Source organism: Aythya ferina (genome assembly GCF_964211825.1).
Source record: "Aythya ferina genome assembly, chromosome: 1".
Classification (NCBI taxonomy): domain Eukaryota; kingdom Metazoa; phylum Chordata; class Aves; order Anseriformes; family Anatidae; genus Aythya; species Aythya ferina.
In genome coordinates, this window is record NC_140296.1 from 67,037,464 (window position 1) to 67,054,519 (window position 17,056).

Here is a 17,056-nt window from a genome sequence, read left to right on the forward strand (position 1 = left end):
AAAAACAGATTAAATAAATAGATTAAAGCCCGGAAATGGCCACATGAACTGCAATTTTTAGTTCATGCATTTAAGAATGTCTGAGGTTAATTCCTACCCTGTGGGTCATTGTGAAGGCCTTTATTTAGAGTAAGCAAATAATTTGTTTATAGTTATGTAACAAGATAGGGCTGGTATCCACCTTCAGTCAGTTATCTGTTTACAATGTGGCCAGCTAAAGGCAAATTTGAAAGTGACACCTGTCAAAAGACTGGCTCACAATCAATGAAATCAGCTTTGTCACTCAGTAGACTAGGGAATATTCTGTAGCTATATTAAAAAAAAAAAAAAAAAAAAAAAAAAAAAAAAAAAAAAAGGACACTTAAAAAAACTAATGGTTTGCTTTTCTGTGTATCTGTTCTTGACTACAAAGAATTAATTTCTTGAACCTTGCATCTGAGTTTTTACAAGCTCATTGTACCTTTATTTGAAGGTTCATCTACCAAAAAGAAAGATTTCAGACTAGCCAGTGCCAGGTCAAAATTACCCTGTCTCTGAGCACAAGACAGGAGTATTCAACAAGAAGCTGATGCCCCCAACCAAAATTCCTGTGCCTATCTAGAAGGTGGTAACAAAGCATATGCATCAGTAATGGAAACTCCCTGACCTTCCAAGCAACCTATTTCACTGTTTCACTTTATCATCATTAAGAGCTTTTCCTACTATCTAAACAGATTTTTTTTTCCGCCTGACAATCTGAGCCCATTATTTGTTACAGTAGGACAGGACAACCAGGTGGCACATTTATGTTCAGTTGCTTTTGACACACTCTGTTCCATACTTGGTTATGTCTCCCCTCAATTCTTTAAGAGAACTGGCCATTTTCACTCCTCTTCTACACACATATCTCCTCTGATTCACATGCTTCTTCACAAGTGTGCAAAATGAAGCACAGTATTCCACTGAGGCCTCATATTTGCTTCAAATGAAATTTAAGTATTTCATTAATGCTTGCTAAAATACCTAACAAGAGAAGGCAAAGCAAATTCAAAGTGCTACTCCCTTTAATTTTGCTAAGAAACAGTTTTAGCTGCAAGTAGTGTGGTGTCAAACTAATTGAAAAGTAGGCACCGTTGATCACAATTTTTATCAAGACTTGATATCTTACCTGGGCGTTCCAATTTGATATATGATGTAAACTGTTGAGACTCATATATGAAATGACAGAAAAATTTATAGGCATAATCCTTTACTTTCACTTTTGAAATGTTAAATTTTGTTCCAGCTACAGTAATTCCATGAGGCATCCCCTTTCTGTCATTAAAAAAGGATTAAAATAAAAAAAGAAATATCAGTATAGAAACTAGAATCTCTGCTGAATCTATCCCATGTTAAACACTATTTGCAAATACATGAACATTCATTTTTGACCTCTACAAACCTAAGAGGTTTGTAGAAAAGAAAGCAGTTTGCAACATAACACCAGACTTTTTTTTTGTTTGTTTGTTTTTTAAACTGATGATGGCACTTGGTGGAAACAACAATGCTTCTGCATGAGTCTGAACTGATCAGTTGAGAATCCTGTCACCCTTTCCCCCACATGTACTTCCTTCTAATATGTTTTAAGGATTATAATTAATAGCAGTAGTTGCTATAATGAGAAAGCATCAATATATCCACACTCTACAATAGCACAGACCAATTATCACAGAGTAACACAGGTCCTGCTCTCTTGGAAGAGAGATTTTCTACAAGAGCTTCTCCTTTTGTGTTCTTTGAAATTAACAGTCACATCTGTACTTCAACAGGGCTTTTTTTTTTTTTTTTTTTTTTTTTTTGCCTTGGAGCAATCTACCCTTCCTATATTAATGATGGAGGGGAAGGTATAGTCTATTAACAAAAGAATTTCATAAAAACGAATGTATATATAAGGCTTAAAAATGATATGTTTCATAACAACATTACAAAAATGTGTGTATGGCTGCTTCATTCCATTTGTATCAGACGCATTACTATTTATAATAAATTATTTGTTTTTAAAATCAAGCAATAAGAATACAATGTACTTGATGCAGACTTCTAATCAGTCTTTCATGATTACTGCCATTGACTACTAGTCAACTTTACGGTGAATTCATTGCAAATTAGTGCAGATTACATCACCTAGAAAGGCACTTACAGTTCAATGTATAAAGATACTTACTCATAAAACTGTTCCCTGTAAGTGCTATCAAAGTCATCAACATATCCATCATTAACTTCCCAGTATGGAATCAAGCTATTTATGCCAGAGGATACATTGCATTCCATGACTACATGAGAGCCTACAAAACAAAACAAACCATTTAAATACAGCAACTGAAAGTCTTGTAAGAGAAGCGGGATCAAGTGACCAGGGAACAACTGGGAAAAGGAGGGATAAGGAAAATCTTACCTACCTTATGAAAAACAGAGTCCATTAAACTCATCCATTTCTACTCCACAACTGGATGTCTCCAATCTGGATGTGAATCCCACCCTAAACGTAGGTAACTGAATGTTCATGTCTACACATGAACCAGATATCTAAGCTATAAAGGAGTTCACCTCCACTGGATTCTACTCATATTAAAATAGACACCTGGGTTTTACATCTGAATGGCTCTCTGGACTTCACTGACTATTACTAAAAGATCTTCAGTGCCCAAATCGGTTGCCTAATATTTGAGATGCTCACCAGCAACCCAGGCATCTGTAGGAAGCTAGCAAATAGGCCTCCAGATATTCAGAAAATCTGCATACCTAGAGCAGCCAGTTCATCCAAAACAGCACTAGACATCTATGTTTAGTCAACTGAACTGAGGTCCTATAATAACATGAGTTGAAGCCCCTACCTCATATGCAGATACCCATGTGTAAGTGTCTCCCTTTAGTCTCATGGGTGACTGCTTTCTTAGGATCTGTGAGGTACTTAAGGCTGGATTTGGGTACCTTAGACCAGCTAAAATGAACAGTAATATGACAGTAAGTTGTAATCAACAATATTCAAGCCATAAAAAATGTGGATCAACTGTTAATTTAAAATATCAAGGAATATAAACAAGTTGTCCCATAACAAATCTTAATATAGGCTGAGAACCACAGGCAGGCCCCGGACTGCTGCTTACTTCATTCTCCATTTTCTCAACAAGCATGATCAAAGGAGAAAGAAAATCCTAAAGGACGCATACAGTAAATGAATATGCCTTTTAAGGTCCTATGCACTTCTGACTCCTGAGTAGTGGTTGCACTGGCCAGAATTTTTCTGAATTCTATGGGAAGTCATAATTAATTTACCAATAAGAATTTGGGATGAGATTTACACATTTGAGTGGCTGCAAGATTTAGTACAGGAAAACACCACCATAATATTACTGTATTTCTTCCACAGTTACAATTGCAAAGAAAAAGATAAGTTTTCATAGAAGATTAGGGCTGTATGAGTTTATAAAAGGATAGTGGCAAGTATCCCTATTTCAGACTAAGATCTGGTAAATAAATCTCCTTATTAGCAGCACATACAGCACTTTTCCTTATTAGAGCACAAATAGAGCTTTTCAGATACGTATTTCTAACAAAACCAGAGAAGCTGTAATTACAAGAGAGGAGGCTGTTGAGCCATTTCTAACTTTCCAACAGATTTAAATGATCATCTGAAGACCACAGCTCTGTAAGTCTACAATAATACTATTTGTATCAGGTCCTAAATTTTCACACTTCAGTAGACTACTGTTTAAAATAAAGTCTTCCAAACTTTGAAGGAAAATAACTCCTATTAAAGCTTTATTCTGATCAAAATCTCATCCTCATCAGAATCTGGCAACTTTGGAACAAGGTATCTTTCACAAGTTGTTGAAGTCATCAAAGAAAAGGAAGAGAAGAAAAAGGGGAAAAAATTGAGGGGAAAAAAAAAAAAAAAAAAAGGCAAGGAAACAAACAAACTACCCAGTACCTCAGTATTGTTCACTTGTTCACTTTAGTTTACTACCATATGCTCAAAGTCAGAACTTGAGCAGGACAAGATGTTTCACATCAAACTGTAAACTCAATGACAGGAAAAGCACCAGCAGAAGTAGCTGTGATTTACAGAAGAATAATCCACAGTGCTACAGCCTCAGTTTCCATATGGAGCCAGATCCCCAACATGACCTTTCCTCTGAGCTTCTTTAATGCCCTAACTGCTAATAGTTGTTTACTTAAAGAAGTACAAGACATCTCAGATCTCTCTGCACTAGGAAATTGTAGTAAATAGCCACTCACACTTCTCCAAGATCAGTTAAAGCCTTTTTTAAATCAAAGACTTAGCTTGAAACAGTTCTACTTGGTACAAAATGGTATCTGAAACCGTTTAATGCCCTAGAAGAATGATTAAAAATCTTTTTTTTTTTTTTTTTTTTTTTTTTTTTGAGAGGGAAGGAAGACAGGAAACACAGAGGAAGAGAAAAACTACTAAACCAGTCAACTGGTAACTATCCTAACATGTTGCATATTTGTAACTGTGTTCCCAATGACACTGTACATATGTCAAGACACAGGCAGTGAGAGGAAGTACAAAAGGGAATATGGCAACAAACAAAAAATAGATGCATCCAACATGACATTGCTTGTCAAGAAATTCCAATCTTAGGTGCACACAGTTATTCTCCCTGCAAATTACTTGGAAGAATCATGTTCTATCATCTGTGTTCCAGATAACCTCAATCCACATGCCTATCTAACAGTCTTGCTGAAATCACTGGAATTGTTAACATGTTATTTCAGTAAAACTCCCAGTCTTTCTAAGTTTTAATGATTTCTTAAATAGTCACTACTTACCAAGTTCCACTTCAATTGTGTTATTCCTTGGATAAATAAACTCTGGTCTCATCTGCAGTGGGCTTTCTAACAGAAAGAAAGAGAAAAAATAAATCTCTGGACAATGAGTTCCATGACTTACTTCAACCAACAGTTTCACAATTATTTTGCTTTATTTTTTGGTACTATTGGAGCACCATTATGTACTACCAGTTTCAATTTTCCAATGGAAAAAATCTCTAATGAAATTTGCTGTATTCATCCAAGTTCTAGTTTCCAAGATAGCAGGAAACTTCACCTTATCTTAAAAACATTTTTTTTAAAAAGTCTCAGACTTACTGACAGTTGATGTAGAAGTAATACAAAACCAGATAACAGAAACACAAGCAAAGAAGTACAATGAACTGTCAAAGAGATGGATAAGGAAGAGAAATTACCTCAGTGACCTCCTACTTCAGGTGAACATCTTTTTAAGTAAAAGAGTTGTCAAGAATACACAAACAGAATTTTATCTTTCTGCGTGATACATACACTCACTGCTAACAAGCCGCTGTTCTTGTATCACCTATCTAAAGTAAGAGCGTTGATTTAATCTAAGAAGATGAACACTTTATCTCCAACTTTTACCTCCACTTTACATGTACCTCCTTTCTGAAAGGACTACAGCCATGGTAGCGCTCAGGTCATTAGTAATGCTCTCTACAGAGACAGGTTGACCAATAGGGCCAGCAGGAGTTCTGCTGTCATGGTCTCAGCAATAAATAAATAAATAAATAAAATCACTCTGTTTGTTTTTGTTTTAATGGTTACTTACACGTTTTTGCAAAAACAAACCAACACCCCTGCTTTCTTCTAATTTCTAACCACACATTTCTCATTTCCCTATTACAATTCTTCCTCTGAAGCAATGCTCAAGGGTAAGCAGTATGCATTGTTGTACTTTAATTGTAGCATTCTAGGAAAAAAAAAGATGTAAAGATAATATGCAGCTCTGTTTCCACAGAGCTGAAAAGTGTCATGCCAGTCTGCTTACGCTTACATAAAAATAACGAGTAGAGGAATAAAACAGAAAACCACCTCTGTGAACTCACCTTTAACCACTAGACTCATGGTTCGTGAAACATTATATTGTTTTCCCAGGTATGTATACACCATACGGCATGTGTAGTTGCCTTTGTCTTGTACAGATACATTGTGAATCAGGACAGCATTTTCACCCTCAGCCAACACAAATCGCTTGTCTTCTAGAAATCCAGGCTTACACTCCTAAATATATCAAAAGTACCTGTGAGTTAGGGGAACTAATCATCTTATAATTAAGCCCGCTAATGAACTCTACTAATTATTAAAAATAAATAAAAATCAGCATTTTGATATTTTATTGAAAATTAATTAAAAATCAGTTGTCTTTTTTTTTTTTAAAAAACCACAGTGTGGGTCATATACAAGCGTCACTGTGCCCTAACATGAAGCCCAAAGGGGTCTTGCTGCATTTGCACCTTTTAAATATCACTGCAGCCAATTCTTTAAGTTTTCAGATGTAGTCTTTTAGTTCACTGACTTCATTTAATATCTTGAGTTAAATAGATACCCCCAGGTGTACTAGAAGTCTTTTACACCTGCAGTGAGGGTATTTGAGACTGTCGCCCACAATATTCTCCTAGGCAAGCTCAGGAAGTGTGGGATAGATGAGAGGCCAGTGAGGTGGATTGGGAACTGGCTGTATGGCGGAGTTTGGGGGTTGTGCTCAGCAGTGTTGCAGTGATCAGGAGTCCAGCTGGAGGCCTGTAGCTGGCGGTATCCCCCAGGGGTCAGTACTGGGCCCAGTCTTGTTCAATTTACACATCAGTGACCTGGATGAAGGGACAGTGCACCTTCAGCAAGTTTGCTGGTGGTACAATGCTGGGAGGACTCGCTGATACCCCAGAGGGCTGTGCCTGGGGCCTCGGAGGGGCTTGGACATAGTGGAGGAAGTCCCCCAGAGGGCAACAGAGATGGTGAGGGGACTGGAGCATCGCTCTTATCAGGAGAGGCTGAGAGAGCTGGGACTGTTCAGCCTCGAGAGTAAAAGGCTGAGAGGGGATTTTATCAACGTATCTAAATATCTTAAGGGAGGGTGTCAAGATGATAGAGCCAGGCTCTTTTCGGTGGTTCCAGCAACAGGCAGAAACTAACACAGGAAGTTCCGTTTTAATACGAGAAGAAACTTCTTTACTGTGCCGGTCACAGAGCACGGGAACAGGTTGCCCAGAGAGGCTGTGAGGCCTCCTTCTCCGGAGTTATTTAAAACCTGCCTGAATGTCACCCCGTGCAATGTGCTCTAGGTGACCCTGTTTGAGCCAAGATGACCTCCAGAGGTCCTTTCACCCTCAACCATTGTTACAGAGATATGTAGACACGCAGAGCCTGTGCGTGTCTACATTTCTACTTCCCTGAAACAGAGCTGTTGTAGCAGTGACTCACGCTGTTGGGTGTATTATCACATCTGCAGCAATGCAAAAGCAGCAAAAAAAAAAAAAATAATCATTTCTCTTCTCTGACCTATAAGCAGTTTACAACCACATCATCTCAAGAAGAACCTTGGTGCTACATTTGTGCATCTTATTTCAGATACAATATACAGGCCCATATAAGTGCTTTAAGACCAACAACAGAATTAAGAGCTGAACTGCCTTAGAATTTTACCTCAACATAGAAAAAAAAAAAAAGAAAAAAAAAAAAAAAACACGAAAATATACTTCTCCCAGCTTGAATGGGCTACAGAGTATTTTGCCAGAATCAGAGCAATAGGCATCTGAATGCTGCACCATAATCAACAGTTAAGACAAGCCTAATACTCTGAGAAATAGAAATAGCTACACAGAGCCTTATATTTAAGGAAACACAAGTTTTTGAACTTACTGCCTCTATACTTTACCTACAAACTTAACACCTATATGAACTGGACATTTCACAAATCAACAAACAAAAGCAACACATTTTTTAGACTGCAAGTTCTTTCAAAGTGGACACAGTGTTGTGGTTTTTTGTTTTGTTTTGTTTGTTTTAAATATCTCTCATACCTCCTCACATCTTCCCAACAGTATGATAAAGTAGATGCCATACTCAAACCTCACAGTGAATAAACTTTCCTTCCAAAAGCTGCTGTTCACAATTACATCATAACGTGTTTTAAATATAATATTTTCTATGTTCTATATCTGAAGTATTTATGTACAGTACCTTATACCAGTGTACTTCAGGCTTAACATTGTCTTCATCTTTAAAATTCTCTAGATCAGGGCATATAATATTTCCAATATTTGCGCTGTTCACCACTTGGTCATACTTCATATTTCCATTAAAACACAAACCATTATCGTTCTTAAAAACCTTTAAATTTATAGTCTTCTGGTTAGAGCGATTAAGACCTCTGTAACAAGAAGAGCAGACAAGTCAGGTCATTAACAACAAGGTCTCTTGTTTTCAGCAGCTCAGGGAGTTTATAGAGAAGAGACTTCAGGACTTGCAGGGACTTCAATATTTCCACCAGCCTTGCTCCTATCACCCCTGCTACAGTCTTCCTAGTTCTTAAACATTACTCTCAACTCCTCACTCCCCATTCCAGACCATGAGAGACAGGGATAAGCTCTGATGTTGTGTTGTGTATAGAAGTGGAATCTGTGGTGCTCTGGAAGCACCAGAGGGGACTTCAGGACTTATCTTAGTTACTGGAGTACTGTGACCAGTTTTGGGGCCCCCAGCACAAGAAAGATGTGGACCTGTTAGAACAAGTCCAGAGGAGGGCTACAAAGATGATCAGAGGGCTGAAGCACCTCTCTTATGAAGAAGGGCTGTGTCCTTGAAGGGACACTTTAAGACAAGAAGGCTTAACTTTTTTGCAGGAGACAAAGCTTTTGAATACCGTGTACACCAAGATGAAACATCGGTGTGAAACTACTTCAGACTGAGATCTTACAGGAAACAGAGAACAAGCTGTGGTATAGCACCTCTCCAGAAGATACAGCACTAGAAAGCAGAAGTCTAAGCCAGAAATAAAGGAATACTCATTACTTCTACTTTATTCTTCATTTCTCAGTGCTCTTTTAGGAGACAGGTTTCCAGAGAAGACAACTGTATGTTTTGACAGAATTGGCGACAACTTCCATATGCTGCACCTTGACAAACGCTATAATTAAGACTTAAGTTCCTGATGCACAAACCATAGCCAGGTTAATGCAACTGAATTTTAGTATATGTTTTTTGGCATGCTGACATTAAGCAAGCCGGATTTAAGAGGTAAGGTACCCAAGAAAAGACAAAGCAAGAGTGCCTAAATTAAAATGATATTTATTATTTAAGTAGTTAGCTTTGAAGGGATTGCATTTCTTTCCTCTTTAAATTTGGGATTCATTATTGACTCTGAAGTAAGAAGCTGCAACAGCTTATGACCTGTGCCTACACTGGAGGTTCTTGCAGATTACTGTGACTACACTCACAATCCAAATCCTTTCAACATAACTGGTGTGCTGTATGCACTGTAGTACACCTAACTACACCCTACTAAAACAAATTTTGGGTCACACAAAAAGCCTACGTTGGTTGTTCTCAGCATGATGTGGCAAGACCACAACATCAACAACAAAAATTTTATGTGCCTTCCTGGCATTAATTTCCTGTTCAGCACACACTGAATTTCAGCCATTGTAAGATTTGAGCACCTGAAGCAGTAAATTCCAGTGCAATAATCTGAGCTCTAAATACAACAAGAGCTTGAAGATGCCAAACAGCCGAAAAGATTCTCCTGTTTCTTCTCCATGCACTTAGATCTTCTGAACAGTGCTGAGGACATAGTACTCTCACTGTCTTTAAAGCTGTCTAGCACACTGCTTTGCTCTTCTTATGCATTCTCATTTTTTACCAGTAACACTTAGCAATGCTTTATAATAAGACATATAACAATGGTTTATGGCCTCTTAATTTATAAATTTCCCAAAGGATTCCAAAAAAAAGTTGTAAAGCTCTCCAGAACATCTGTATTTGTTGATCCTTTGTAACATACAGCAAACTCTCTCTACTTAGATCCTCCTTACATTTAACCACATTCCGTGAAAAAAGCAAAATGTCTTTCTGATGTGTCAGCATCAAACAGCCATTTGAACACAGAAGAACTGGAGTTAAGACTTCTTCCAGCGACCTTACACTTCATTCAAAACAAAGAAAATATCCCACACCCATTAACAATAATATTGTTAATATTATTGAGCTTTAAGATAGAAAGTTTTCTGTATGAACCACTTTTGCAATGCCAAATTCTACACACGTGAAAGAAAAAAAGGCAGCACAAAATTAACAAAAAGCATGGTCAATACAGTGCTTTTAACTGATCTAAGGTCTCTACCTAAAACAAAAAAATTCTGTACACCCAAGTCCCACAGATGTTACTCCACTGTAAGAATCAGTAATCCAGTTGTTCCCCTCCTCCCTTTCTTACCTTACTTCACATTCATAAAGTCCAGAATCTTCCAGCGTTGCAGGAATGAACCAAAGCAAGCCCTTTCGTACATGAATCCTGGCATGTTTCTCTGTGGTTATGGGTGTATTACTACCATTTTTATACCATGTCATATTGTAATCAGATTGAAGCGCTGGCAGTGTTATTACTGGGCAACTGATAGCTGTAGGCTCTCCAACTAGCACAAAGTAATCACAAATAATGCACTCTTCTATTAAAAAAAAAGGAGAGAGAAAACAGTTATTGTTTTTAATCTGCTTTTTTTTTTTGTTTGTTTTAAGAAGTATTAATATCCATTCAAAGTTAAAAAGAATTAGGAAGTAAACTTTCTGTAACTATTTATTATTAAAATATTACAAGATTACTGCTTCTTGTCTGTTTAGTACCCTCTGGTTGAATAAACACATACTTCACAAACCTTAAATCATAACTTCTCCCTATTAAAGTAGCCAGTAGTAAATCCATTATTATCCTGCTTATTCCAAGAACAGCATTACAAATACCATTAAATTATATAACCTAAACTCTACTGAAAACTTAGATCTACCATTAAAAATATTACTAATTAATTGCAAAGGAAAATGGCCTCTACCTGTCTGTTTTCAGGACTAGAGAAACAGCACATCTCTTAAAGACGGCATTTAACAGCTCACTTGTAGTCAAGGAAGCTGATCTCTTTGTACTTTCTTTAAAGGAATTAGGGAGTGGTTATTCAAAGCCTCAGTACCCTAAATTTATGCGACTAGATTTAAAACTATTTATGGCAACCTGTCCTTCCCATGCCCAGTGCAACTTCAACCCAAAATGAGGCATTCAGAATATCTTCAACACTCTGAATCCACTACTTCCTCTCAGTAACTCTTTTCTACTGGACATGCACAACTTGTCTCTTGTAGGTTTTCTTTTTTAAAATGGTAATTTCAGCAACGTATTTAACTTACCAGCATTGAACAAAGGTATCAGTAGAATTAGATGACCAATAAGCAAAAATGTAGATGTCATCTTTTGCTGCAAAGAAAAAAAATATTTTCCATTAATGTGATAAGCGTTCCAAGCTACAATGTCCTCTGCACCCTGCGTTACTCCTTAAAAATTTAGGAGAAGCATTAGTCATTGTGGGGAGGGAAAAATCGGTTTGGCAGTTTAGCCCCAGCCTTTGAATATTTTGGCCACCACCAAAGTTGGTGCCCACAGAAGGCTGCTCAGTTTTCAGCTTTCCACTGGAACTTTTCCAGTTTTCTTCTGGAAGAACTCTTGCATAAAGTGTATTTTTCTTTTGCCAGCCTAGTTAAATCCAAAAACAACTTTAACATGGATGAAGTTATGCTTGCATACAGCTAACATTTAAGCTATACTATATAATCTTGATACCGAGCTTGACTAAGCTCCTTCTCCATATTTACGAAAGACACAGTTCCAGAGATACATGAGGTTTCCTTCTGCAAACCGCGCTCCTACAATTAAGGCAGCACTTTAACAGCTGGTGAACCTTTTAACAGCTGGTGAACTTGTATCTCTTTGCTGGAGAACAAACGTACTGTAACTCTAAAATGATCTGGCAGGCACTTAAATTTGTGTCTAAAGGTGACAACGTTTCCAGACACACATATGTGGAAGCCGTGGGTGATGTGAATTGCTGTGGTCAGACACAAAACAGCAAAGCCTCCTAGAACTGTAGTTGCACTTCACACCTCCGGTCTTCTTCACAGGTTTCTCTAACACATACACGACTGAACAGAAAACCACTGCCCTCAGAGCTGGTTTCCACAAAATCATTGCGCCTTAACCAAGCCCTCTCTCAGATGGGCCTGCTTTTTTCTTTGGCAAGATGTCATCAGAGCCCCTCCCAAGCCACATACTGACAGCCAGCTGGCAAACACTTGACCCTTTTCCCTTCTGACAGCTCTTTGTAGGTTAAGGTCTGCATTTAACCATCTTGCTTTTCATATATGACTATTCTGCGTGCTGCTCCCCCTTGCACTAAAGCAATCTGGTTTCCTGTGTAACAATCATTGCAAATGCAATGACCACAGGTAGTAGTACTTTAATCAGCTAGCAATGGCTTGGAAGAAGAGCATGTATTCCCTGAAAAACACCCATGGCCCTGAATTACTTTTATATCCAAAGTAGTTCACACATCAACGTATAGGCCCCACCAGCTACTTCTTTTGAAACTTTGAACATAAGGAGGCATCAGGGCACAAGGAAGGGACACACAGAGCAGAGTTCAACATTGGAATATAAGAGCTTCTAAATATCTGCTTGTTTTGAACCAACAGCTTATTTTTTTATCTGACAAAGCATTCATACCAAAGCCTTTATTTAGTTGCCTTGTAAGTGTTTTTCTTGTAACTTCTCAGAGTAGATCATCATTCTTGACATTCCAGTTTACCTGTAAAAAATTAAGAAGGGGAAAAGCGATGGTAAAAAACACATTATTTGGACAATAGAATCATAGAATCATTCAATTTGGAAAAAACCTCTCAAATCATCTAGTCCAACCTTTAACCTAGTACTAAAGTCCTTCAGTATACCATGCTACTAAGTTCTAAATCTACACATTTATTGAAAACCTCCAAGGATAGAGACTCAGCTACTTCCCTGGCCAGCCTATTCCAATGCCACACAACCCTTTCAGTGAAGAAGTTCCTCTTAACATATAACCTAAACCTCCTCTGGTACAACTTGAGGCCATTTCCTCTTGTCTTATCACTTGATGACTGGGAGAAGAGCCCACTCCTCTGGACTTGTGTTCCAGACCCTTCACCAGCTGCACTGCCCTTGTTTGGACACACTCCAGCACCTCAGTGTCATTCTTGTAGTGAGGGGCCCAAAAATGAATACACTATTTAAGGTGCAGCCTCACCAGAGATGAGTACAGAGGGACAATCACTTGGTTGAAAATCTGACTAATGAAATTGCTAACACAAAGCTAATTTTTTTCAACAGTCAACCTAAATGTAAAAGCAAGAGCATAATTGTGCCTACACTGGAGACACTACTTAAAACAAAAGCGGAATAATAAAACTTGCAGCAAAGACTGACCAAGAATTCTAGCCAAGAGCTTTGAAAAATATTGTTTCAGTCAAAAAGATGACATTACAGATTTGTCAAAGCAATCAACAAAGCCAGACATAAGTAGCCACTTTGTAAGACTGATCTGACTACTGAAAGTAAACGATGCCTAAATTTAGGGTAAAAATAAGTAAGCAATCTAACAGGTTAAGGTTTACATTTTGCACTCATTACTGGCTTCAAATACCAAGGGTGGATGTCTTTCTAATAGTGTACGGTAAAGCTCAGCATTTTAGGAAAAGTTCTATTATTTACAAACTTCCTTCCCCCTAGGTCAAATACTGCAATGGTAAAACTTGGAAACTCTGGAAAGAAGGGAAGAAGCCTCCAGCTTTTGTAGTTGCAGTATCTGAGAACACACAGAACATTTTTATTCTGGTTTCAAGTGACACAAAAGATTCTTACAAGCATTCTTTCTTAAGAAGAATATACAGTGAAACATTATTCAGACTCCATAAATGTGAAACTTTGTTTAAAACGCAGATGTTTGTTCACATACCTAGTGACTAGCCTTGTACTGCCTTCTACCTCAGTCTCAGCAGTATGAGATGCCCCTGTGACACAGCTACAGAGGCTCAAAATGTCTCACTTATGTAGAGAGGACAGCAACTTCACGGATGACAATGCCTATATACTTATATTGAAAAACTATTTCAGCTCAAAGCTTGCTGAGTTCAAAGGAAAAATTTTTGTACACGAAGCCTTTATGAAAGAAGAAAGAAACAAACCACCCACCTACCAATCATATCTGTGGTTTGATCTACTAAAAAAAGAAACGTTTTGATTTCCAAGTTACTTTCCTAATGTTTACCTTCCCGTAGCTCAAAAATGACTTATTACTTCTCCTTCAAATTTTGAAAATTAACATCTTGAAAACAGAAATAGAAAATATGTTGACCTGATTAAAGATACTGACTTTTTGTTCATCAAAAGATGCTTGTCATCACAGAACTTGCCCTTTTACTTGCCTTAGGCACGCTGCCAACTTTAAACACGGTAAGAATAGCTTTTAAAGACATGTTGGGCCCCTAAGCAAACTTGTCCTTCAGGAAGCTGTGCAAAAGGCATAACCTTAACTTTCTTTTCAAAATTTTCTGTCTGCAACTTCTAAAATGATTTTACTTGTAATTAATTTACAAGTACATGGACATGACTGATTCTTGCAAAGGCCAACACAACGACAAATCATTCAGGATAGTAGCTAAGAAAGCATCTAGATCCTTCAGTTGTTTATCAGCACTTTGCTACTAACTTATTTAAGTAGTTTTCAATATTGATCGCTACCTACAGGGACTTGTTACTATCAGGGGACCAACAGATCCTTAGTCTCTAAGCCATAAAGAAACAAAAACTGTGCTTGAAGTGCAACTTGAGATATAAAGTACCCCAATTTTATAAGCACACCTACATGAGTCAACTTTTTATATTAACTAAAATTTTTATTAAAGTTTAACTGAAACAGTGAAGGTGGGAGAGTGACGGAGGGTGGGGGGAACAATAAAAACAAACAAAAAAATGTTCTTGTTCCAAAATACAACCACCAAGACAAGATTAAACCTACCACAACAATTCACACAGCTCACATCTTCCTTGGTGAGTTTACTCCTGTCATTAGGCTTCTTAAAGCTAAGCAAAGCAAGACAGACTTTCTACCAGACATACTTCGTTTCCCGTTTACTGTACCTGAGGTCCCCACTTTCCTGTCTCATGTGCTCAATATATGAGCCAAATGTAGCTGACCATATCAGACATCTTTCAGTTCAGCTGTGAGAAAAAGTGTTAGCAACCATATGCCTAGATTCTGAGCTAAGTGTTTGTTACAGGTACTGCCTCACCTTTCATCAAAGCACAGGGAGAGAGGGAAGAGAGAAACACAGATGAATGGCTGTCCAGATATATAGATGGATATCTGCAGATGTGGATAACTAACCATGGATGCCAGCAAAACGAAAAGCTACCTATCCACAAATTTCCACCTCACATCAAACTGGAGACAATGAGAGCATCCACGCTACCTTTAAGGAAGTGAACTTACCAGTGTTCAAATAAATCAAACCCAGTTCCTGCTTTCAGCATCAAGTGGAAGAAGCTCATTTTGTAGTCAGAGCTTGTAGCAGTTTTCTATGTCATTTCAACTCCTGATGCCTGTCAATATAAAGTAATATGAAAAAGTTGTTACTTAAATTGAAAGTAAATTATTACTTTTTCACCATCATTTTCAAAGAACGAAGCCATTTAAAAGGACCTGGAGGGGTCACGTAGATAAAACTATAAATATAAAAAACACACGGTGATGCAAAAAAATATAAAAATGTATTATTCTCTGAAAAAAAAAATGTTTACCAAAACCAGAAAGTATTTCTCACTTGAGAATTAACTTAAAGGATCTAAGTTAAGTTTTGTGTTATTCAACATTTGTGCAAAAGTTTTATGCCAGTTCCCCAGCTTTCAACCCATTCCAATTTCACAATCGGTATGAAAGACCAGTGTGTTCATTTAGGAACTGTTTTTGAGAGTTCAAGCACATGCAGGGAGTCCAAGTCAAACAAGACCGAAGCTACCAAGTTTACGAGGAACAAAAACAAAACGCATCCAGCGGTTTCCTGACATCCCTGGCGAAAACTCCCTGAAGTTACGAGCTGTTTCTGGAAACTTGAAAACTGGGGCCGTGATTCAGCTCGGGAACTGCTGGGTGACGACTTGTTCCTACCGAGCTGTCACTCCGAGCTTGTTCCTACCGAGCTGTCATGCGGTGGCTTCGTTGCAACCATCCCAGCCCCGAGCTCTGCTGGAGGGAGATCTGCAAGCAGTTCTGCCAGGGCAGCGCTTTTGCCCAAAGCCTGCTCTCGTCATCATAACTAACAGTTAAAAAAAAAAAAAAAAAAAAAAAAAAAAAGTGCTTGAAGCGCTTGTTTGATCAGTGTTGTGCAATGAACAGTTGTTGCTGCGGTGCTTTACCAGGTCAAGGAGATTTACGAAAAGCTTTGTCCTGCTTCCTGTTATAAGCCTTTAAACGTGGCACGCTCGGCGCTCCCGCACTTCTCGCTTCCCTGCCCTTCCTCCCTACCTGCCCTTGTGCAATGGGACCCGCGGAGCGGCAGCAGAGGGGCACGCCGAAGGCAAACGCCTCCCAGCGAGGCTGCTCCGTGCCGGGCACGCTGCGAGCCAGCGGCCGCCCGGCCCCCGCAGCCCCTCGCTGCCCCGGGGGGAAAATGGCCGCGCCCCCGCGCGGCCCGCGCAGCAGGACCCTCGCCGCCCTCCCCGCCGCGCCTCCGGCCGAGGCGGCTCCCCGAGCCCCGCCGAGCCCTTCCTCACCTCCGTCTGCTTCCCAAGCCTCGGTCGCCGTCCCGGCTCCGCCACATAGCGGCCAGGCAGCTGGCTCCGCCTTGGCCGCCGAGCCGCGATGGGGACTCGCCCCTCCCCGGGGCCGCCCCTCGGCCTGCACCGCCCGGGGGATGGCTCCGAGGGGACGGCCTCAGGGCAGCCCAGTTTCCCTCAGGGATCAGGGAGATTCGTGAGCGGGGAGGTCTGCAGCCCTCCTCAGAGCTCCTCAGGGCCATAAACATGAGTTTATGGCTCACGAGTTTATGAGTTTATAAGCTTATGCTCGGGTTTGGAGCAGAGCTTGTTTGCTTTCTGTCATATGTGTCTATTTTTTGTCCTGTTCAGTCGTCTGTCCCTTCTGCTGTGTCAGGG

At 39.1% G+C, this 17,056-nt stretch overlaps 1 protein-coding gene across 1 annotated transcript in view; it reads right to left on the reverse strand.

Moving 5' to 3' along the window:
* The window catches only part of IL1R1 (interleukin 1 receptor type 1), a 44,398-nt gene extending 27,612 nt beyond the window's left edge, over positions 1 to 16,786 (reverse strand). The window contains exons 1-10 of the mRNA XM_084507545.1: positions 16,676 to 16,786; positions 15,396 to 15,505; positions 12,596 to 12,677; positions 11,227 to 11,293; positions 10,265 to 10,496; positions 8,014 to 8,203; positions 5,883 to 6,057; positions 4,813 to 4,878; positions 2,183 to 2,303; positions 1,148 to 1,293 (exon numbers count right to left, since the gene is read on the reverse strand). Coding sequence (XP_084363671.1) covers positions 1,148 to 1,293; positions 2,183 to 2,303; positions 4,813 to 4,878; positions 5,883 to 6,057; positions 8,014 to 8,203; positions 10,265 to 10,496; positions 11,227 to 11,287 — 991 coding nt within the window. The 5' untranslated portion in view covers positions 11,288 to 11,293; positions 12,596 to 12,677; positions 15,396 to 15,505; positions 16,676 to 16,786. The remainder of the gene's footprint in view (positions 1 to 1,147; positions 1,294 to 2,182; positions 2,304 to 4,812; positions 4,879 to 5,882; positions 6,058 to 8,013; positions 8,204 to 10,264; positions 10,497 to 11,226; positions 11,294 to 12,595; positions 12,678 to 15,395; positions 15,506 to 16,675) is intronic.
* Between the last annotated feature and the right edge of the window lie 270 nt (positions 16,787 to 17,056).